The following is a 23,953-nucleotide window of genomic DNA, read 5'->3' on the forward strand; positions in this document are numbered from 1 at the left end:
AGTTCTTTCACATCCATTATCTTAGCAGGGGTAAAGTTGAACAGTTTGAAGAGGATTTTAACGAAACCTGAGATGTTGGTGGATTAGAAGATTAAATTATTTGTTGAGTTGTTTTGCACTAGTAGGAGGAAGGAGAAGTTAGAGGCAGGAGAGGAGGTTAGGAGAGTAGAAGGATTTAATTCCACCTCATAGAACAAAGAGGAAGAGATTTGTTTAAAACTAGCTTGCATCGTTTAAATTTCATCTTCCTTCTAATAAATTGAGGCCTGTAAGGTAGGTTTGTGTGTGTGTGTTGTGTGTGTGTTAATATTTAAAGGTGTCAGATTGTCCATGTTTTAGGGCTTTTTATCTCTACCTGGAAAAACTTTAGATAACATGATTTAAAAATCTTCCTGTATGCTTTGCTCATTGAATTTGTTTTCTTTGAGGGGAGGTTTACAGAAGTGAGTAATCAATTTAATTATAGCTTTGCTATTTCCAAAACAAATTGAGATGGAATATATTTTTAAAGATTGAATGGGGTTTTTAGAGCCGAGATAAAGAAGTAAACACCAAGAAATAAAGGAATGGGCAATCAATAGGAAGATATCTAGGCTAAGAAAACCTAGGTAAGATAAGTTACTTTGAGGACAAAATTAACTCTAAACTATCTGGAAGTCAAGGCAAAAGACGGAATGTGATAGATACATTGCTTGATGTCTTTTGGCTTCTTCTCAAATATGAACTTCCAAAAGCAGGAGAGCTCGCAATTGAAGATAGACTTTGCAGTCAACTGCTTGAAGTACAGGTCGAATTTGATGCCAGCTGTGCCAGTTGCAAAGTGACTGCTTCATTTTGAAACTTTTCAGAAGATTGATATGTGTCCTGTCTCGGATGGTGGCTATATTCTGTATGGAGATGTAGATTGCAGAGTATTTAAAGAAAAGGAAGGCCAAGACTTTTTTCTCAAAATACAAGTTTGAATCCATTGAGCTGCTTAAAAACTTGGAGCTCCTAATTCTCTGTAAAATATGGAAAAGAGAAGCTTCATTTGGAAGGTCTTGAGGAGAGGATGCACAGTCATCTCCCTCTGCAAGCAAAGGATCTAATGTAGATTTCGAGATTTTGGCTTAACTCTGACCAGCCAGCACTGTATTCTAACAGTTCTACAAAACAAGCTAGCTCAAAAATGCTTCCCCAATAATTACCTAAACTGACCATTGAGCGGAGTTGTTTTGAACTTTGTGGCCGTAATTAACTAATAGGCTTGTAAGTCATTAAGGTGGTTTCTAGGTATGAGGATCATGTGTCCGGTTTCTATGAGGAAGTTCGCCATCCTGTGTGCTGTGGCAGAGGGCATGAAAAAGTCTCATCTAAAAGTGCTAGGAATCTGTTTAGGTTTTAAGGTTAAACAGGAGGTAAAGGCTGTTTCATCTGATTTAGAAATGGAATTTACTCCGTCAAAGTCCATCTGATCTACCTTGACTCAAGGCTTAAAATTGGAGGTGATACTGTGACCGCATGGTTTGACACATGGCTGGCCTTGTTGGTAGAGTCAAGGCTGATAGCACATTAATGAAGGTTAGCAGGTCTTCACCCATTCTCCATCGTTTTCTGTTTGGTGAAATGTAACATCAACAATGTCTCAGTAAGAATAATCATTCCTCATATTAGATTGGGAGATTCCAACCCATACCGAGTAGAGAAATCTGGCAGAGAGTTCTGTGGGGAGAGACAGCACAGTGGCTCAGCTGGAGTTTGGGAAGGTGGAGATTGTCTGATGAGTGAACTGGATGAACGGAGAAAAAACCATATGAAGGGGAGAGTAAGTGATTTTTGGTTCATTCCGGAAACAGGCTAAGAATCTCTCCCCAACCCCACAACCACTGCCCAGCCATTCCTCTGTCCTGGTTGGGGGTTGTCCTTTATTTTGTGGTTTCTGTGTGATTATTTCCATGGTTTCTCTGAGGTACCCCAATGAATAATTTTAATATGCTGCCTGTTTGGGATTTGGGGTTCAAAAAGACCAAGACACAGGAAGAACCTGTGATGACTGCTGTGCAGAGTATGGGCATTGCCCATGCATCTGCTCTCGTTATTGATCACTCCCTTGTTCTCACAGAAAATGAGGGAGAAAATGAAGATTTTAAATTTTCAAAGAAAAATCTGCCTGGTGATTCAGTTTTCCTTACCCCAGAGCTGATTTTTCTTTTCATTTCTTTCCTTGAACCAGAGCCTTTTCTTAAGTTGGGAAGACGAATGTGTGGACATCTCAGTATGGCCAGGTGCTGTTGGTGGAATGAAAGAGGCAAATGTGGAAGTGGGGATGGAGGCACACTGTCTAATCATAGAGAACCACAAAGAAAATCTAGGCACCTTAGTACATCCTGTTGTCTCTCACCCTCAATTAAATTTTAGTTATTTCTGATCACACATTCCTTCAAAACACGTCTTTAAAATGAAGTATCTCATAAATTATTTACCAATGCAAGTAACAGGTAATATAGAATTTGAGGAGAATAAAATGTACTTTACTCTTCAAACTTCCCTATGAATTAAAACAAGGTTAATCTCGGCACCACGGTGATAGAACCAAGAGATGAAAGGCCTTCCCGTATTTCCACAGAGTACAGTACAATCCACAGCCCAGCAACACCCATTAAAGATTCAGATTCCGATCGATTGCGTCGAGGTTCAGATGGGAAGTCACGTGGACGGGGCCGAAGAAACAATAATCCTTCACCTCCCCCGGATTCTGATCTTGAGGTATGTCATTGTCGATACCCAAGTAAATAACAAGGTGTCTCGTAGCTAAATGGTGATTCTGTATACCTGCTATGTAAATGACAGGGATCAGGGTCTCTAAATTCTTTAGTTACTGCCTTCTTTTCCATATTAACTATAAGTAAAGCACTTTTTCTCTTTTCCATATGAATTATAGGTAAAGCAATTATTTGTTTTCTCTTCCACTTTATATAGTAAAGCACCTGTTTATGTCAAAGAAAATATAATAAATTGTATAGTTCTGCTTGAACAAAATTCTCTTGTACTGCTCTATATGATTGCCATTTCAATTAAGTAAGTGTTGTGCTAAAAATGCTTAGTCAAATCCACTTTGAAATTAAAGACACACTTATGTATGCTGAGACGGGAAAACCTGGAATGTTCTAAGCTGAACTGGTAATCATCTTATGAGCCATGTTTTGGTGGAGTTCAAAAGCAGGAGGGATTAAATAAAATCTTAAAAGGTGGGAGATTTCATAGGCTTGAATCCACTGCAATTAAGTTGCTGGGTTTTGCCAAAGTGAAATCTGATGGGGGAAAACATGATTATTTTGGCTGAAAAGAGGAAAATTTTCCAGCAGAACCTATGTGTGTGAATATGTACCAGTGCAAGAGGGAATGGGAAGGAGAAAAGCAGGACTTAGAGGCCCTTTGTGGTATCTCAAAGACCTTTTTGAAATGAGTTCCTTCAAATTCCAAATACCCCAAGTGTATGTCAAGAGCATGTGTGATGTCCGCCTAGATTGTTAACTATCTGTCATCTGAAGAAAATGGGGCAGGGACAATCTAGAACCCATCCATTTGATACCAACTCAATAGGTACATAAGGTGAATAGATATGTACAGTTTTAGTTTTTATTTGCCGTTTTTTAATACTTCGCTTGATGAGACTAAAACATAAGATTAGTTATTTTAACCCTTCTTAATGGACAGAGAGCAGAGATAAGGAAAAGCTAAACTGAGTGATTTTTAATTGATTGTCCCTCTCTGTCTCAGAAGTTCAAACAGACCCACTTGAGCTCATTTGTCATTTCTTCAGAACTAAGACTGACAAGCTACTGCAGAATAGAAAGGATGCATATTATTATTTCTTTCCTCTTTTTATATCATTGTTGCTAACATAATTATCCTCTTGTACCTCGTCTGAGGTTATATCTGAGAAAAGTTGGGAGATATTCTTTGGAACAGTTGGGTTTAAAAAAAAATTAGTAAATTCAGATTTTTCATTTGTCACCCATTTCAAGATGAACTTTTCATGTTGAAGTTAACTGAATAAAGGGTTCTCGGCCGAGGGAAAGACACATTGATGTGGTTCTTCCTTTGTAGAGAGTGTTCATCTGGGACTTGGACGAGACAATCATTGTTTTCCATTCCTTGCTTACTGGGTCCTACGCCAACAGATATGGGCGGGTGAGTACCAAGAGGCATCAGTTTTTAATTTCTTTAGGGTAAATATGCCTAGAATTGAAGTTTTTGTCCAAATGGGAATGCAGTATAACTTTAAATAATAAATTTAAAATTCAAAAAGGAAAATAACTTGATTTATTGATGTAGTCAAATATATATGTAAGGCAAAAACATACGAATGAACAAAAGGAGATTTTTGTAGGTCCTTAAAAATGAGATAAACTTTGTGCAACTAAATTCCTTCTTATTTCAGACACCAATGAATAAAAGTGATTGAATGCTATTCTAGGATGAAATATTCAATTATATAGATGACATAGAAAGAGCTTTTGTATTGTATTTTTTTATTTGCCCCACTTTTTTATTCTCTTGATTACCAACGTATTCAATGGAGCAAATATTTTACTTGCTATTGTCTTCAGTGATTAGCAGTGTTAATATTTTATTTTCAAAGCACCTATTATGATTGTCTTTATAAGTCCCTTTGCTATAGGGCTAAATTTACATGAATGGTATGTAAAATTGGGCCTCTGAATGACAATAGACCAGCACATCCATGTTTCACTTGTTACAATACTTTTCTTGGTGTTGTAGGTAGAGAATAATATTACAGACCACCTTCCATGAGTAGAACTTCAGTTTCAATGTTCTGCATTTGGATTTCCCCAAATTGGAAATTCTTTTGGAAATTCTTTTTGATATATTGCTTGGTGGTTTCATAAGCGTTTCCTACACAAAAATCATGTTATTTAAAGTGGCTTTAGGTAATTTCTGAAATTACCCTGTGAATATGATATTTCTCATTTTTTTCATCTTTAAAGAAATAATATTACAAGTCTTAGATCCTTGAAGCTATTGGTTTGGAGCCTTAGGAACTGAATTTTTGTTACTTGGTGACTCCATGTGTTGATCATAATTAAGTGTTAAAATTTATACCCATAAAATTTGCATATTCTCATTACAGATTGTATCCAGGTATTCGTTCTTTCGATAAATATATATTGAGTGCCTGATCTGTAGGTACAGTCCTGAGGTGACAGTAGGGGAGTTGTCAGTTGAGCTTCACAGCACAGCTTTTCTTCTCATAACCCTAAAGATACACCTAATCCAAAAAGGCTGGGAAAATGCACATTTGTAAGAGCAAGAGTATTTCACCGTTTGAATTTCTATTTAGAAATAAGCTATCTATAAAACACAGTGTGCCCCATCTTATTGTTAAACCAATTTTCTATGAGAAGAAGACAACAAAAATACAGATTATAAAAAATAAAGCCATAGAATTAATCATTCAGAGAAAGTCTCTACTTTGTGGCTAGAACATAAGAGGGATTCAATAAATATTAGCTGCCTTGTTTTTTGTATTACTCCTTCTATTAATGCTATTTACTATCCCTATTTCTACAAAAACTGCTACTTACAGAACTAATGAAAGATTAATACCTGAAACCTCAATGTGTTAGTAGGAATGTAGTTCGTAGGAAGAATCTTGAAGATCTTCGTAGCCGAACCATTTTAATATCCCTACAACTAACTCCTAAGGAAGAAAACTGACTGGAACTCACAGGAAAGCGTTGAAAAGAGGATGCACTTAGAAAACCAGCATTTGAAAACCATCCTGAAAGTCTCAAGTCTTTAAAAGCTTTCTCTCTAAGAGCCAAATTGATGCAAAGAGAGTTGTTTTGATCAGTGCTCTGTTAGCCATTGAAAGGGGTCAGCTTAGAGTGAGGTGGTGAACATCCCATGACCTACTGACCTCGTGTTAATCTCTGGCCATAAATTATTGGTTTACACATGGAATTCACACCTAACCTAGAAACCACTGGCACCTTAGAATCTTTCATTCAGATTCTTGACATTGTCTAAACAAAACATTACAAACACCATGACTTTTATTTTAAGTGTCAACCATTAGTATTTAGAGGCTTTGTCAAGTAGTATTTTGATTGTTAGTTTGTTTAGTTTTCTCAAACTACGGCATGTGATAAAAAGTTTTATCTCCTACAATATCCAAAAGCCAGATGTCTATATTCTTTCAAGTATGGGTGATTTGAGATATTTAAATGTAAGCTTATCCTTCATTTTTAAGTTGATGGGTGTCGGGGAGAAAGTAACCGCAGAAGGCCTGGTTGGGAAAGTTCTTCCCTGGCATGACTGAGCCTGAGGTCAGAATGACCTGAAGAGACAGGTCGGTAGTGTGACCATCTGGAGAAAGAGTGTTCTAAGCAGAGGAAAGAGCAAGTGCAGAGGTAAGAAAGGGTTTGATGTTTCAGGGACAGAGAGGCCAGTGTGGCCAACCTTAGTGATGGAGATGCAGAGTCAAGAGAGATGTAGGCTGGGATGAGGGCAGGTACAAAGGGCCTCCCAGCCATTCACAAGAGGGTTAAGCTCATTGCACATGCCATAGGAAGTCATTGGAGGACTTCAAGGGAAGACATGAGAAGATCTGATTTAGATTTTTGGATTACTTTGGCTGTGTGTGGAGAATTAATGGTAGGAAGAGAGGAGCAGGGGAACAGAGGTGGGGTTAAGGAGTGATCTGATGCACTAGCAGCAGAGATGGAGAGAACTGAGTGGATTCGGGATTCTACTGCAGGTAGAGAAATAGAATTTGTAAATGATTTGGATGGGGCTGGTGGGCAGTAAGTAATAGAGAGGAGTGAAAAGATCATTCCTCGGTTTTTGTCGTGAGCAACTGGGAGAATAGTTGCATATTCGTTGAGATGAGGAAGAACTAATTTGGAGGGAAAATGAAAAGTTCGGTGCTGGACAAGTTTGAGATGCCCATTAGACATCCACGTGAACCAAGGCAAGGAGGCAGTTGGAAGGTGAGCCTGGGGTCCAGGGGAGTGGTCAGGGCTGGAGAGGTCAAATTTAAAGTCATAAGTTCACAGCTCAGGTTCAGAAGCTCACCAGACACTCTTAGCTTGATTTCTCCCTAAATGTTTATGAGCACCTTCTTTGTGCCGGGCACTTGTGGTCGGCCTGTCCTCCCATTTCCGGGAGGCATTTCTTCCTGACAGGTTGACTTTTGAAGACATATTGCTGAGGATGTTGAATTGTAGCCTGAAGCATGTGAGAAAGCTTGCTTAATGTTCTCTTTATTAGAGAACTTTATAGTTGGGCAGAATTTGCTCTCAAATCTGACAGTCATGCACTGTAAAAATGTGTGATTCAACAAGGAATAACCAAGCTAATCAGAATGTCTTGCATCCTTTTTGTTCCCCCAGGGCACTGAGGAGAGAAGTCTTAAACCAGTTCAGGGGCAAGTTGCCTTTCTTGGAGGACAGATTTAGTGGTGTTCCTGAGCATTGTCAAAGGCACATGTGGCCGAGCCTTACTCTACAGGCATATAAAGAAATGAATGCCTGACAATGTGATAGCTGTTCTGTCTCTATGGGAACCAGATACCTGAGAAGCAGCTTAGTCACAGTAGCTTAGGCAACTCAGTGAGTAGCCCATTCAGTAAGGGGATACAGGATCTAGTTGATATAATGCAAAATTAGGGCATGTTACAGCAATATGTACAAAAAAAGTTTGAGAATGTCCCACCTTCCAGGTAATCCTAGCTGTGGGAAGCAGGCATATTGGTGTTATAAGGAAGTGTTGTTTTATAACAAAGCTGACGAGAACAAAAGGAGGGTGCTAGGTACAGTACAGGTCTGGCTACGGAAGAGAAAAGAAATAGCATATTAGCAGGAAAATGAAGTCTATGGGTGTTACTGTAAATTAAGTTGTTAATAATATCTGTCCTAGCTTTCTTCATTTAATGCACTTTTAAAAATTGCTTTCAAACTAAATCCAAATTCCCAAATTTCACTGAAGAAAACCAGTCTTGATTTTTTTTTCATTGAATGCTCTCTTTAAAATAGACAATATTAATCCAGTTGCTAATATCAAAGCACACACCCCAAACTTATATCTCAAATAAGTATTGTGCTGATGTTCCAAGCATGATTCCCCAAGATATTTGTACCCAAATGTCTTGTTTCATACTTGTTTTTTATTGTTGCGTAACACCTATGTCTTGTACAGATTTGGGCTAGAATAGGTCTTTTTTTATTGAGCCTCGCTCCTCATTGTATGCAAAAACCTAAACATGAACACTGAAGACAGCATGAAGCTTAGCATTTTTAATGGTAGGCCCTACTTATTAAGAACTTCCTATGTGCCCAGTACTCATTTAATTCAACATTAATGCTCTGAAACTGCTATTATGAAGCCCATTTTACAGATGAGGAAACTGAGACCCGGAAGAGGTTAAAGACGAAACGTGAAAAACGCTTAGCACCATGTCTGGCACAAAATAAATATTAGTTGTATTTTAGCGTAGTTGAACCTTGACTGTCAGAAAAGACAATATTTGAACCTGGCCTAGTGACCAGTGAGTGATAGGTGGAAGTGTCTTTAAATGTATGAAGTACCAATATGTGACACCCCTTATGGTGTGATAGAAAGAGCATCAGATTTGAATTCAAATAGATCTGGACTCATAGCCAAGCTCTCACTTTTCACCTCTTTAACTTGGGCAAATTGTTTATTCATGCTGAGCCTCAGTTTCCACATCCATACAGCTGGCTACTTGACTTGCAAAATTATTTTTAAAATTAAGTTGTTATATTCAGTTGTTAAGTTACATCTCAATAGAGCTGGAGGGAAAAAAGATTTAAGTTGTGTCATGAATTTAAAGGCCCAGCACTGTGTCTTATTAATAGCAATAACCCAATAATAAAAACAGCCTATGTCGCTGATTGATTTTGTATCTGCTGTCTAAGCATTTGTTTTATAATGCACCAGTCTTCTAGAAGGATCCCAATTGTCATGGTGAGTTTAGATCAACTACGTCTCCCTAGTAAGTGTAGTACTATGATCATTTAGTTCAGTGATGAAAGAAAAATTTGACAGCAATCTCTCTAGCCCAGTTCATCAGAACACTCCAGTTAGCTGGTAAAGATCCCTGTTCTTACCCTGTTTTAGGGTACAATGCTAAACTCCCAAGATCTTTTGAGGAATGACCCTCTTCCATGGTGACTGGTGTGGATGCTGAATTCTGAGCATGGCGCCAACGCAGCCAGACGCCGAGTGTCCTCCGCGGATTGTAGAGGATCTGGTTACTTAAACAGAATGATCTCTCCTTTGGAACCTCCAGACTGGGGCTTGGCAAACTTTTTTGGTAAAGGGTCAGATAATAAATATTTTAGGCTTTGTGGACCATATGCCTGTCATAAATACTCAGCTCTGCCCTACTAGTGCCAAAGCAGACACAGACAATCTGTAAATGAATAAATGTGACTATTCCAATGAAACTTGACTTATAGTTCCCAAATTTTGAATTTCATGTAATTTTCATGTGTCATGTAATATTATTCTTCCTTTGGATTTTAAAAATCTAGACCAGGAGTCTAGACCAGAGATTGACAGATCCTATCCCATAGGCCAAATCTGGTTCATGGCCCATTTTTGTAGGCCTTTCAAGCTAAGAATGTTGTTTAAATTTTTAAAGAGTCATAAAGGAAAAAGAAGGAGAATGTGTCTCAGAGACTGTATATGGCCTGCAAAGCCTAAAATATTTATTGTCTGTCCCTTTAGAGAAAAAGCTTGCCTGCCCCTGCTCTAGATCATGCTCTGAATTTAGGGTGATTAGTTTTTCTCCTGCCTTCAGGGCACCAGACAATTCAACGACAGCCACACTATGGTCAACTAGACTAAACTCAGTGTTGGCATCATGTGTCTGTATTTGGGGTTCCCATGAAGCACAAGCCAGCACATGATCCATTAGGGTAGATGAAATGGCTGTAACAAAGAGGCCCGAATGTCATGGCTCCAACACAGTAGAAATTGCTTTCTTTCTTATTTAATGGTCTCAAGTGGATCTTCCAGATGGCTTGTTTTAGGCAAGGTTTGGAAGTGCAGATAATGATTGTGCCATCTCATCACGTAGCTTCTGAGGCTTCTGTGATCATTGTCATCAGCTTTCTAGCCTCCAGGGAGAAAAAGCAGGAGGAGTATGAATGGGAAGCTTTCTGAGCTAAGCTTAGAAGGGGCACTAACCTCTGCCCGCACGGCCCAGTGTAGGGGAGGCTAGGAATGTAGCCTAGTTTTGTGCCCCGGAAGAAACAGAGAATGCGTTTTGGTGGATGGGAGGCAGTGGCAGCCACAGTTCTCAGTTAAGAACTATTTGACAAATGAGTGGGACCCAAAACACACTTTCAAACCCTCGTGGTGCCTCTGGCCATCCCAGCAGAGCAGGGTCCAAAGGTTCCGTGACAGGTGTGCTGAAGAGTGATGCGGGGCCAATTCAGTCCCAAAGGATGGTTCCCTGATTTTATTCTCTTCTTTTATATCAGTGCCAAGTTAGGTCAAAATGATGAAATAACTTATGGTTCCTAGTATAACTTTTGGATACTGTAGAATGACATGGAATCTAAACTCTCAAAACGAACAAACAAAAACTTTTTTTTTTTTTGAGGAAGATTAGCCCTGAGCTAACTACTGCCAATCCTCCTCTTTTTGCTGAGGAGGACTGGCCCTGAGCAAACATCCATGCCCATCTTCCTCTACTTTGTATGTGGGATGCCTACCACAGCATGGCTTTTGCCAAGTGGTGCCATGTCCACACCTAGGATCCGAAACGGCGAACCCCGGGCTGCCAAGAAGCGGAATGTGCGAACTTAACCGCTGCACCACCGGCCTGGCCCACAAAAACATTGTTTTTGTGTTTGTGACTATCAGAGGGACTTCCAGCTGAAAGAGCCTCGTTCATCCCTTTTCTTTGCTCTTCTCCTGACAGTTGCTCCCTTTCCTTCTAACCACCAGCCCCTTCCTCCTAGCTGGCAGTAATATATAAGTAAAATGTATGTTCTTGCCTCCTTATTGAATAAACCCTTATTTTTCTCATTCAGACATGTAAAAGGGAATGCAGTAAACAAAAACATGAATCCTCACAGCTGGCCTGCCACCACCAGCTTTGGGCCTCCCTTGCTCTGTGGCCTTGGGAAAAGCACCTTGTATCTCTGAGTCTCACTTGTTCAATCTTGATCTTCCCATCTATAAAATAGAAGCAATCACAGGGCTGTTGGGAGAACAATGTAAAGCACCTAGAAAAATAGTCATAGACACTCTGTAAAGAAGAGCTATTATTGCTCACTTTGGGGGTTCAGAGGAGGAAGTGGGCAATAGTGAATATTTTGTTGTTCCAGGTGGCAGAGAGGGACAGGTGGAAGCAGAGTGTTACCAGTTAGGGAAAAGTAGGCAAAATGGCTGGATATCAATAAAATGTCTTTAGAGGATCAGACTTGCAGAAGCTGTAGCAGAAAATGTGTTGAAATGGTAATAAAAATACCACACCTTTGTTCAGCTTTTATAGTTTACACTACTCACATTCATTATTCAATTAGTTCCTCTTTTTTTCCCCAATAAGGAAACTGTGTCTCAGGAAAATTAACTGATTGGCCCAAGGAAGCTCATCTATTAACTGACAATACCTAGGAGTATAATCTAGTCTTGCGATTGGCCCATCGTCCTCAAAGGAGGGTTGCAGGGAGCCTTGAGTGCCAGGATTTTGTGCTGTAGGCACGAGGATGCCATGAACAATGTTAAAACAGTGGAGTGACATGATGGAAGTGTACAATTGGGCAGAGTAATCTGATAGCAGAGAAGATTATTGCAGTCCTCCTGTTAGAAAATAATAAAGGCCTGAGAAAAGGGCTGTAAGACTAAGAAGGAGAGAGAGATAGGAGAGTGGTTACAACTGAAATCTGGGTCAGTCTTTGGATTGGATTCAGCTTTGAGGCCTTTCGTTGGCGCTGCGTGGGCCCCTGCGTGTGCATGTTGAGGCCGATTTGGCCACGTCTGCTCTGGCTTTATCCTTCCTCCTCCCTCTCTGTACCACTTCTTGGCGGTTGTCCCATGTTTGGGATTCATTGGGTTTTCTCTACAATCAAAATTAATCTTTGGAATGGTAAAGTTATTTCTCTTATTCTCTACTTGGGTATTATTTTCATGCTGTTGAAAGGGAGTCTCTTAAGTAAGGAGAAAATTAAAGCAGTCAAGTGTCACATATCTAATCAGTAAAAATGACCTGGTTAGCCCCACCACAGGTTTGGGTTTTTTTTTTTTAAATCATTCAGCCAGTTGTTCAACCATGATTTACTTTTTCACGTGTATCCTCTGTCTCTCATGATAATCCAGATTATTTCTTAATTGGCATCAGAACTACGCCCAGCTCCTAAAACTTGGCATTTTGTGCCACCTGTTCACTGATAGGGCTTATAAACTTGCAAAAAGTTAACGTTCGTTGATGGTATTGATAACTTTAGAGAAGTCGAAAGAAAACTGTGGAAAATTTGGGTCTCATAGATTGTACATATCATTTGCATAACTCTTTTAGTAGCATTTTTTAAAAGAAATAACATTTGGGAATATATTTTTTTCTTCCCTCTGATAAGGGAGCTAATTTTCTAATCTTATCTTTAATCCTTCCCTTGTGAACAGCCAGCATGGGGCCTTGAAGATAAGCCCCTCTTGTACTCAGAGTGCCCAGTCCTGTTTTGCAGCTTTGTTTTCCCCAAAACAAAAGATCCTGAATGGGGAGAATTTTTTTTTTTTGAATGACATCCAGGCCCTGTTTGTAGCTGTAATATTAGCATTCTAAATCAGGAATTGTTTAAGGGGTCCAAAACAGGGTATTTTTTTCTTTCGTTTGATTGATACCGCCCAAAGATTTGTTGTTGGTTTGAGCATACTTTACAAGATTTTCACATTGACCCACAAATCCTCATAAACCTGCCCACATTGTTTGCATCACACCTCACTGGGCCACCACAAGTCTCAGTAATTGCCTGCCGCTGGAGGCCTAGCTGCCTGCATAGGATCTCCTGCAGATAAAATTGAGGAACCTTATCTTTTATTCCACAAATTCGAAATGTCATAACATATCCTGAGGAACTAGTCATACTTCCTTAAGTAACTGAACCATCTTCTAAAAGCTCGTTCTAGCCTGAGATTAGTTCTTTAAATATCAATTTTTTAAACATGAGATAGTCTACTTTTTGATCCAAAGTAGAATAGCAATTGCTTGGACTTTGTGTAGATTTGATCTCATGGATGTAATAGGGGATGTGTTCGAACAGGAGAGATGCAAAAGACATTTATCAGATATTTAAAATGGACTTTTAAATTGAAAATAGTAATAGATAAAAAGAAAAATTCATTTTTTTTGGCTTTTAGTAAAATAAACCCCCAACACAGTCACTACTTTGTAGAACCCGATGATGCTGTAGCTATCTAAAATTGGAACAGTGACTTAGGTATTAAAATATTTCTTAAGGGTCTCAACTTAAAAAATTTAAATTGGACAAATTTATGTTGCTTTATGTGTTTGCTTGGTTTATTCTACTGTTAAATTTTTTGCTTTTCAGTTTATAACAATAAGATGATAAAAGGAATAAAAGAACAAAATGTTCAAGGTGTGTAAATAGTAACCAGAGCTACCTTAAAAATAAGGACAATTTTTCTTTTACTGCTTTGCTAGCATGTCTAGGCAATAAAAAGAAATTGCTTTCTTATTAACATTTGGTGCTATTTTTAGTTCTTATAGTAAAACTGAAATGACTTATAGTTATTCTTTTTGGACTACAGAAGATCTAATGAAATATTTGGCATTTGTGACATTGTTAAACCAAAACTAAAAAGCTTGGGACGTATCTTTTAAAACAGTTACATAAAAGGAAGAGATATTTTTATGGTTAGATGAATGGTTAGCTTTAAGGTTTCTAGAGAAAAGAGAAAGTATTTTATTTTTATACTCAGAACAACATTCTGGATCCTATTCTAAAACCCCCAAATGAGATAATCAGCTTTTCTTTAAACTTTCTATTTTGAGGTTCAAAGGACCATGGACACTCTGAGCCAAAAGTAGAATTCTTAAGAAACTAAGTGAAAATGGGTTAAGAAAATCATTTTTGAGTCATCCTCCATTCTGCATGTGGGGGTCACGTTTGCCATTAAAAATAGATTAAATTCCTTTGAAGCTGGGAAGTCAGAGTTGGGAATGAGTGGAGACCACCTTGCCATGCTTACTTGAAAGACAGTTAAGATCAAATGTCATGTAGAAATACTGGAATTAGCAGTGCAGTTGGAACTATAATATTTCTCAACATAAATGGACAACAAAATAATCTGAGCAGCCTGAACTTCAACCTGGTCACTGGAATAAAGCAAAAGTCATGTAAGGAATTACCCTCTGCCCCTCCTCACCAGGAACCTGGAGGAATTCACTGTGGTGTCCCTAGTGGGTGACATCCCATGCTAATACCGTGTGCTGTCTATATTAGGACTACCCCACATTCAAGACTCCATCAAAAGGATTTGTCCTAACAGAAGTAGTAGATGGGGCTCAGTATCTTAGCCTTCTAGCACATAGTAGTTTAGTTGTGTGTAATGATCATTGGAAACGTCCAGGAAGTCATTTAGAAAATTGTACACCAAATGGCACCCTTCTCAAATTGCACACACAAAACCTCCCGTGTTATGTGGTCTATAGTGCCCAAGACACACACCTGGCTGCACCCCTCTCCTGCCTGAGTCACTGTTTGTTTCCTGGCCTGACACTAACGAGTCGTTCAGAAAGTCAGTCTTCCATAATGTGTTGAATACATACATAGTTGTGTAGTAGGTACCTGGCCATACTTTCTGCCTTCAGGGAACTTATAAATTAATAAAAGAGGCTGTTAATTGGGGATGAATGAATCTTCACCAGCCATCCTTCATTAGGGCAAAACTGTTCTGAGCTAACACCACTCTAAATCCACAAAGGGTGAAACCACAGAATCGCCAAAGGAATAACGATATTAAAAGGAAACACGTCTCCCTGTATTATTCATGACAAGCTTTCTCTAGTAGCTGCACTCATTTAGCTAGTAAGAAATAGCCGATGATAGGATGTCAGATGGCAACACTAGCCTTGTGGATCAGAAAAAGAAATCAGGATCCACAGAAGCTGACCAACCAAAAAAATAAATGCCAGAGGCCCTAAATGAGATGCTTCTAGGGTTTCTGATATTCTTAAATTACACTGGGAATTCTCCTTTGCAGCTGATCAGCATTGCAATGCGACACTGCTACTCTTATATGTGTGTGATGTAAGTCCTGTGGCTTCAATTATCAATGTAGGAGTTCCTCTGGTTTTCTGGAAAAGAACATCCCATATGATAAAAATTAGTCGAGTTAATACAGACAAAGCAGTGTCTGACATACATTCTTGTCTATGTTCTAAATCTCACTTAAGTCTAGGTGATAAATAAAAGGTGATATGCTGAGGAACTTTGCAAAGCTTTTGCAATTTTGACTTTTACAATCTTGGGGACATTTTAAAAGTATAGTTTGGGTGTGCTTTAAATTTTCAAAATAAATATTTTTTAATCCACACTTTCACCACCAAAAGACAACCAATTTTGTCTGAATGAATATCTTTAATAGATTTTTTAAAAATTTTATTATAGAAACTTCCAAACATATACAAAAGTAGATGGAATAGTATAATGAAACCCAATGTGGCCTCTCCCAGCTTTAACAATTATCAAGTCCCAGCCAACTTGTTCTGTCTGTATCCTTACCACATGCCTGCCCTCCTCTGTCCTAGGATTATTTTTCAAAGGAAATCCCAGATATCATATTATGTCATTTGTATATGTTTCAGTATGTGTTTAAGACTCCATTAAAAGAATTTTTTAGAATAGAAAGAGTAGATGGTACTCAGTACCTTAGCCGTCTAGCAAAATTAATAATAGTTTCTTAATATTATTAAATGTCTAATCAACAGTTATATTTCTCCAATTCTTTTTAATGTTTTTTTGGTGTGTGTATGTGAGGAAGATTGGCCCTGAGCTAATGTCTGTTGCCAATCTTCCTCTTTTTGCTTGAGGAAGATGGTTGCTGAGCTAACATCTGTACCAGTCTTCCTCTATTTTGTATGTGGGATGCTGCCACAGCATGGCTTGACAAGCGGTGCTGGGTCTATGCCCAGGATCCAAACCTGCAAACCCCAAGCCACCAAAGTGGAGCATGCGAACTTAACCACTACACCACCAGGCTGGCCCCTAATGTTTATTTTTAATTGTGGTAAAATACTCATAAACTCTACCTTCTTAGCAATTTTTAAATGTACAGTTCAAGAGTATTAAATACATTCACATTGTCGAACAACCAGTATCCACAGCTCTTTTTATCTTGCAAAACTGGACGTCTGTACCCCTTAAACAACTTCCTATTTTCTCCTCCCCACAGCAGCTGGCAACTACCATTCTACTTTCTATCGCTATAATTTTGACTACTCTAAATACTTCATGTGAGTAACATCATGCAGTATTTGTCTTTTTGTGCCTGGCTTATTTCACTTAGCATAATGTCCTCAGGGTTCATTCATGTTGTAGCACGTGTCAGATTTCCCTTCCTTTTTAAGGCTGAATAATATTCCACTGTATGTGTATACCACATTTTGTTTATTCATCTGTCAATGGACACTTGGGTTGCTTCTACCTTTTAGCTGTTGTGAATAATGCTGCTCTGAATATGGGTGTACAAATATCTCTTTGAGACCCTGCTTTCAATTATTTGGGGTATATACCCACAAGTAGAATTGCTGGATCTCCTAGTAATTCTATGCCTGATTTTTTTGAGGGAGTGCCATACTGTTTGCCATGGCAGCTGCACCATTTTATGTTCCCACCAACAGTGCTCAAGTGTTCCAGTTTCTCATATCCTCACCAATACATGTTGTTTTCTGGGGTTGGTTTGTTTGGGTTTTTTTTTTTTTTTTTTTTGATAGTAGCCATTTGAATGTGTGTGAGGTGGTATCTCATGATTTTGATTTATATTTCCCTAATGATTTGTAATGTCAAGCATCTTTTCATGTGCTCGTTGACCATTTGGGTGTCTTCTTTGGAGAAATATTTATTCAAGTCCTTTGCCCATTGTTTAATCAGATTGTTTTGTTGTTGTTGAGTTGTAGGAGTTTTTATATATCCTGCATATTAACCTCTTCTCAGATATATGAATTGTAAATATCTTCTCCCGTTCCATAGGTTGTCTTTTCACTCTGTTAATTGGGTCTTTTGACGCACAGAAGTTTTTAGATGCAGTCTACTTTATCTATTTTTTCTTTTGTTGCCTGTGCTTTTGGTGTCATATCCAAGTCATTGCCAAATCCAGTGTCATGAAGCTGTTCCCCTAAGAGTTTTATAATTTCGTTCTTACATTTAGGTCTTTGATACATTTTGAGTTAGTTTTTGTATGTAGTGTAAGGTAAGGATCCAACTTTATTCTTTTGCATGTGGATATCCAATTCTCCCGGCACCATTTGTTGAAAAGACTATCATTTCCCCGTTGAATGGTCTTGGCACCCTCATTGAAAATCATTTGACTGCGTATGTGTGAGTTTATTTCTGGGCTCTCTGCTGTATTCCACTGGTCTATATGTCTGTCTTTATGCCAGTACCACACTGTTTTGATTACTGTGGCTTTGTAATAAGTTTTGAAATCAGGAAGTATGAGACCTCCAGCTTTGTTCTTCTTTTTCAAATTGTTTTTGGCTATTCAGGGTCCCTTGAGATTCCGTATGAATTTTAAGATGGATTTTTTTCTATTTCTGCAAAAAATGCCATTGAGAATTTGATAGAGATTGCATTAAATCTGTAAGTTACTTTGGGTAGTGTTGACATCCTAATGTTCAGTCTTCCATCCATGAACATGGAATCTTTCCATTTATTTGTGTTTTCTTTGATTTCTTTCAGCAACATTTTGCAGTTTTCGTTGTACAAGTCTTTTACTTCTTTGGTTACGTTCATTCCTAAGTATTTTGTTCCTTTCAATACAATTGTAAATGGAATTGTTTCCTTAACGTCCTTTCTGGATTGTTCATTGTTAATGTTTAGAAACACACTTATTTTTATGTGTTGATTTTGTATCTTGTAACTGTGCTGATTTCATTTATTCTAACAATTTTTTTTGTAGAATCTTTATAGAGATTTCTACATATGAGGTCATGTCATCTGTGAACAGAGATAATTTCACATCTTCCTTTTCTATTTGGATGCCTTTTATTTATTTTTCTTTCTTACTTAATTGCTCTGGCTAGGACTTCCAGTACTGTGTTAAATAGAGATTGTGAAAGAGGTCATCCTTGTCTTGTTCCTGATCTTAGAGGAAAAGTGTTCACACTTTCACCATTGAGTATGATTACCTGTGGGCTTTTCATATATGGCATTTGTGTTAAGACAGCTTCCTTCTATTTTCGGTTCCTAGTTTGTAAAGTGTTTTTCTCCAATGTTTTTTTAACTTATTTTTACAGTTTATTTTATGTCTCTTAGGTGTTTTTTAATTTGTAGATTCTCACTCAATCTTTTTTTTTGTTTAACCTTACATATTTCTTTTGAAGTAACCAGACCATCTATCCTAAAGAGTTCCTGAGAGTCAGGGTTTTCTTGATTGTACTCCATTGTGTTCCTTTGTCACATATTCCTGTGTCCCCTGTATTTCCTACAAATTAGTAGGCAGATCCAGAAGCTTAATTAGATTCAAAAAATTGATTTTTTTTTTTTCCAGTCAAGACTTCATAGGTGGGGTATATCCTTCTTAGTAAGAGATGCGTATTGTCTGGTTGCTGTCATTTTTAACTTGGTGTTCTGTTGGACACTGTCTTTCAACAATCCATTATAGGTGTTCTTTCTCATCCTGTATATCCTTTCTTCTTGGCTCACAGATAGTTGGTTAGGAAGGAGACGACTCAAGAATTTAGGATTAGGAGGTTTAAACCATAAGTTTACTAAGTCAGCAGAACCAAGAATACGAGGATCCACTGTCAGAAATAAAAGGATTGACAGTTCTTGTTGCAAATAACTAGCCCATAGCTGTTTTTGATGAGACAAGGTTTTGTGATGAACCTAAACCACTTTCTGAATTTTGAGTTTTTCTCAAATATCTCTTCTCTGAATGGCTCTACAGTATTACTGCACATCCTTGATTAAGGCTTCCTGGTCATCGCTAGTGGACAGCTAGGTATACTCAGTGGCTCATGCTGAGTAGCCTGGCAGGTGCCACATTCTTTTACTATCTTTTCAACCACGTAGTGAATTTCCATTTACCCGCCATTGTTCTAATTCAGTCAACTCATGTGATTAATCTGTAGGTGTGCCGATTCAACTATCCACCTTGAGGTGTGAGTCTAGCCTTAGGCATTTTCTCTGCAGGTAGCTTCCTTGTAAATTTCAGCATAAGCATAATACATGAGAGGTTTATGTAGAATGTAATCTTGACTTGGAAGTAATTAACTATTTACATTACAGAAAGAATGTTTGCCCACATCAGAGAACTGAGAAATGGAATACCTCCCCCCGCCCCCCACTCAGTCAGTAGTCGGTCAGATGACTCAGAGCTGCTATCTGTGGAAAAACTGATACTAGAAGATTCTATTTTTATTTCTTATTATGGTAGCTGATAATTTTATATTATGTTGATATTCTCACAGTGCTCCCACAGATGTATCCTTTGATCCTACCATGAACAAGATCTGTCCAAAATATTTCCTTATTCCTGAAATGCTAGAGTACAGCATCATTTTGTAAGCACTGAAAATTTTCAGGGACTATACATGGAAGTTACTGAATTTGGAATATACCACAATAATTACTGTTTATTGCCATGTGTCACTACCAGCCATTTGTTGATAATCTTGGGTAGGGTCAAGATTTTGCCAAGACCTGTTCTCCCAAGTCTGATTGACTGTAAGCAATGGATTTGGGCTGTGCTTTAAGTGCCTGTTCACAGAGTCTGGCCTTTTAGTGATTGAAGGGTATAAGCTAACAGGTATATGTAACTAACCCAAGGAGATCACACTGCTTGGCTGTGCAAGCGATTGATTTTTTTAAAGAACACTTCAAGGTCTCAACCAAATTGGTACAGTGCCCGAATCCTCTCTGAAAGACACTGTCTCCTCCGCAGTTCCTAGATCTTCAGAGGATGGGACACTTATGCCAGTTTCTTGGAGTTGGATCATCCCTCTTAGTGATAAGAAGCTTGGTTGGCATCTTTGGGGAGAACCAATGACGGCCCCTCCTGGGGGTGGTCACACCGCATGTTCCCAGCTTAGCTTCCCCATAAATCAGCTTTCCTAATGCCCAGGTTCTTAAAAACATAGTCACCTCAAAAATATTGGCATGAGGAATTTAGGGTTGCCCTTACCTTGAAATAGCATGAACTTGACATCCAATTTAAGTGCAGAACGTAAATGTATTTTTGTGTAGGTTAGACGTGGAGTCCCGTGTTTGGATTGACCAGCGGCTATTATTGTAGTACAGTAAACGGAGAAATAACACCACCACCACCACCAGGCGCGGTAGCAACAGCAGCAGCAACTTAATCCTTGCCGAGCACTATGTTCAGAACTTTAAATATATTACCAAATTTAATCTCTAAAACAAATCTGTTTTAGTCCTGTTTTACTGTTGAGGGACCTGAGGCCCAAAGGTTAAGTAACTGAACTTGCTAGTAAATGGCAAAGTTAGAATTCCAGTCTGGACTCTATGCCTGCAAAGCCTGTGGTGTGACCATGATGAGAGTGGGTCCTTCCAGTGTTCTCCTACCCTGTATGCAAAAGTTCTTTGCCTGCAGGTTATGAACACAGTTATTTTAGAAGAAACTCTAACTTCTGTGACACGTAGCAGAAGGGCACCCCTGCTCATGCCCTGTGTGGGGACCAGTGTTAAACCTAGTTCAGTCATGAGATGAGCTGGGTGGCTTTGTCATAAGCTCAGATCACAAGGCAGTTTCATGACTTGCCTTCCTGGAAGAATTCCTAGACTCAAGTGGAGAAGCAAATGGCACAGCCCTGCAGGAGCGACAGTGTCTTCATCTGGTGGTTGAATCTTGGTAAAATCAAGTCTTGGTAAAATCTGAATTGTTATAGACTGTGCTTACTAAAAAGTGCATTTTTAATAAGGCTTAAAGTTTTTCAAAAGCTCTAGCTCATCTGTGAAACAGAATAGGGCAACGAGGGCCCATAACCTGGTCTTGCAATGTTCTAATACCCACATGCATTTATAGACTCCCTTTTCTCTTATTTACTTCAAACCAGAGTGTAGATTTCCAACATGTGAATTCATGACTGACAGGCATAAATTTCTCTAGAGGCTGAATTTAATGGCATTTCAGGATTTCTATGTACTTTTTTCATCTAGAATTTCTTTTTTTCTTTTCTAAACATTATCACATGAAGACAGAGTGTAATAGCAGTGATCAGGCTGAAAAAAATCAAGAAACAGTAAAAGAATGACACTGGGCTGGAGATGATACTGGTGATTTGAGTATAGGATGACAACTTTCATCTCTGTCGACAGTTCTGTGTTCTAGAAACAGGAGAAAAAAGATCTTGAGGCAATGGGATAATTAAAGATCACTTGCTAGAGGATGAAAGCAAAGCAGTTGTTTTAGGCTTTGGTCTGCACTCAGCAGATTTCATTGTTATTTAATTTTTCTACATAATGTTGCTTTCTGTCCAGTAGATAGAATTCGTCTTTGACTCACACGAAACAGCCATGGGTTGCCTAGCCTTGCAACAAGTTCCAAGGAGTTTACTTTCATGACTTTAAGCAGACATTTGCAATTTAATACCTTATCAAAATAATTTAGGAGCAGGGTTAATTTCATTCCTCTGTGTGTGTGTGTGTGTGTCTGTCTGTGTTGTTGGATGCTGTTTTGTTTTGTGTGGGGAAGGAACAGCTTGAGAAGGTTCTCCCCTAGCAGAATTCCCAGGCACGAGAGCTGTAGTGAATTTACACTGCTTCTGCATTAAACTAGAAAAATGATAACGCGTTTGATTGTATTGTCTCTTTTTGAGCCTGTTCACTGTACTATTGCGTTTTTACTAGGGAACTCAATTGCAGAGCACATAAGAACATATTATGCAGAATATTGTAATGCATACCCCTGCTGAGTTTAAAAGCCTAAATAATTGCATGCCGATCTTATGTTAGTCTTATCCAGCTCATTAAATAGATAAGTAACCCTTTGTAAGCAGCTATTCTAAGAATGGGCTGTGCTTTAATCAGGTACAAATTCATCAGGCCTTACTAATGAACATGTTTAATATAGTATTATCTAGATAGAATGATTTGGGGATTCAAATGTCCATTTTTCTCCCTAATCTAGGTATCTAGGATTTTTTTGAACCAACACTCACAACTGACCGAAGATCAAATTTAATATTTATTATTTTGTTCTTCATTGGAATTATTTGAAGTACTCTCTGTTTATTGCTTTCATTCATTTATTCCTCCACCAAACTTTGGGAAAGTCTTTGCGCCAGGCGTTGTGCTCGGTCCCAAGGATGGAGAGAGAAGGATATAGGGGTATGGCTCTGCCCTCCTTAGACAAGAGGGCAGACAGCTGTGGTACCCAGCGGACGATGAGCCTGGCTGGGAAGAATCAAGGAGGAGACTGAACCAAGGAAGGGGCAGTGAGGAGAAGGGCTGTGCAGGGGTGCAGGACGTGAGCATGCTGGCTTGATCAGCACCCTCAATATGTTAATGTGAGTAACTGGGGGAGACTGATCTTTTGCCCTCGATTTCTTACAGGTCTTGGGTGAGAACTTCCACCAGAGCCAGTTTACTTTTATATTTGGTCTCTGCTTAGGTATCTTTTGAAGAAAAGATTTGATGATAAAAAAAAAAAACAGAAGTAGTTTGAAGAACTATAAATAGTTCACACATTGGGGAAGTAAGCAAGAGTCAGACATTTATGGGCCTTTCATGCTTGTTGAAGTGTTTGGATGTTTCGTAAAAGAGATGGGAGGATGGAATGGGCATAGTGAGACCCTGGCATAGAACCCAGTGAAGGAGACTATTGCAGATGGCCACAAAGGAGACACATGGCTGGGGAGAAAAAAAGTGGTGTTGAATATAAAGAAGTCGTGAATTCTGGGTCCAAGTGGCAGGATATGATGATTGACTTGATGTGGTGGTAAAGAGAGGCTGTTTAGAAGAATGCCAAGGTTTTGGGTTGCTAAGGTGCAACCCATTCTCCTAAACAAAGGATATGGTAGGTTTCCAGAGGAAATATGATGAATCCAGTTTGTAGCACACTGAATTTCAGGTGCTGTACGGGACATCCAAGTAGAAATGACTAACACATAATTGATATGTGGGCCTACAGTTGAGATCTAAGATTTAATAGAGGAGAGGTGGGGTGGTGGTTAAAGCCGTGAGCCTATTGGGGTCTGTAAGGCAGTGTGAACAGAGTGAGGAATGGATGAAAACAGTCCTAGGGACCATCATCATTTCAGGGTTAGGTGAGGGCTAATCAGATTCGAGGAAGATGCCCAGGAAAGACTGATAATGTTATAGACATCAGGGAAGGAGAAATGTCAGGAAAACATTAGATAGCAGTGGCAAGTGCCACAGAGGAGTCAGGTTTGGAAAAGAATGGAGACATTTGGCAATGAGGTTTACTTAAAACGAGATGTTTCTTGAAGTAGAGGCAAAGTTCTAAACAATTTTTCAAAAGTGATATAACAAAAAATGGTTTTAAAAGCAACCATTTCATAACTGCAGCTCTGGAATTTGTTATTGCAAAGCACAAGAAAAGTAAGATTAAGCCAAAGACATGATGATTTTAATGTCTCAGTTTGGGTCTTAAAAATGTGTTTTTCTTTCTTCCACTAAATTTGCCAAAGTAAGCCATCCAGCTACAACCAGTTACATCGTGATGTTAGCTTTCGTCACATTTGACTTGTATC

The 23,953-nt window shown here is 38.7% G+C and overlaps 1 protein-coding gene across 31 annotated transcripts in view; it reads left to right on the forward strand.

Moving 5' to 3' along the window:
• EYA1 (EYA transcriptional coactivator and phosphatase 1) overlaps window positions 1-23,953 on the forward strand; it is a 321,626-nt gene that overhangs the window by 247,103 nt on the left and 50,570 nt on the right. For all 31 annotated transcript variants that reach the window (XM_070630426.1, XM_070630435.1, XM_070630432.1 and 28 more), the window contains 2 exons: window positions 2,606-2,745; window positions 4,090-4,173. In XM_070630426.1, coding sequence (XP_070486527.1) covers window positions 2,606-2,745; window positions 4,090-4,173 — 224 coding nt within the window. The remainder of the gene's footprint in view (window positions 1-2,605; window positions 2,746-4,089; window positions 4,174-23,953) is intronic.

Source organism: Equus przewalskii, chromosome 8 (assembly GCF_037783145.1).
Source record: "Equus przewalskii isolate Varuska chromosome 8, EquPr2, whole genome shotgun sequence".
Taxonomy (NCBI): Eukaryota; Metazoa; Chordata; class Mammalia; order Perissodactyla; family Equidae; genus Equus; species Equus przewalskii.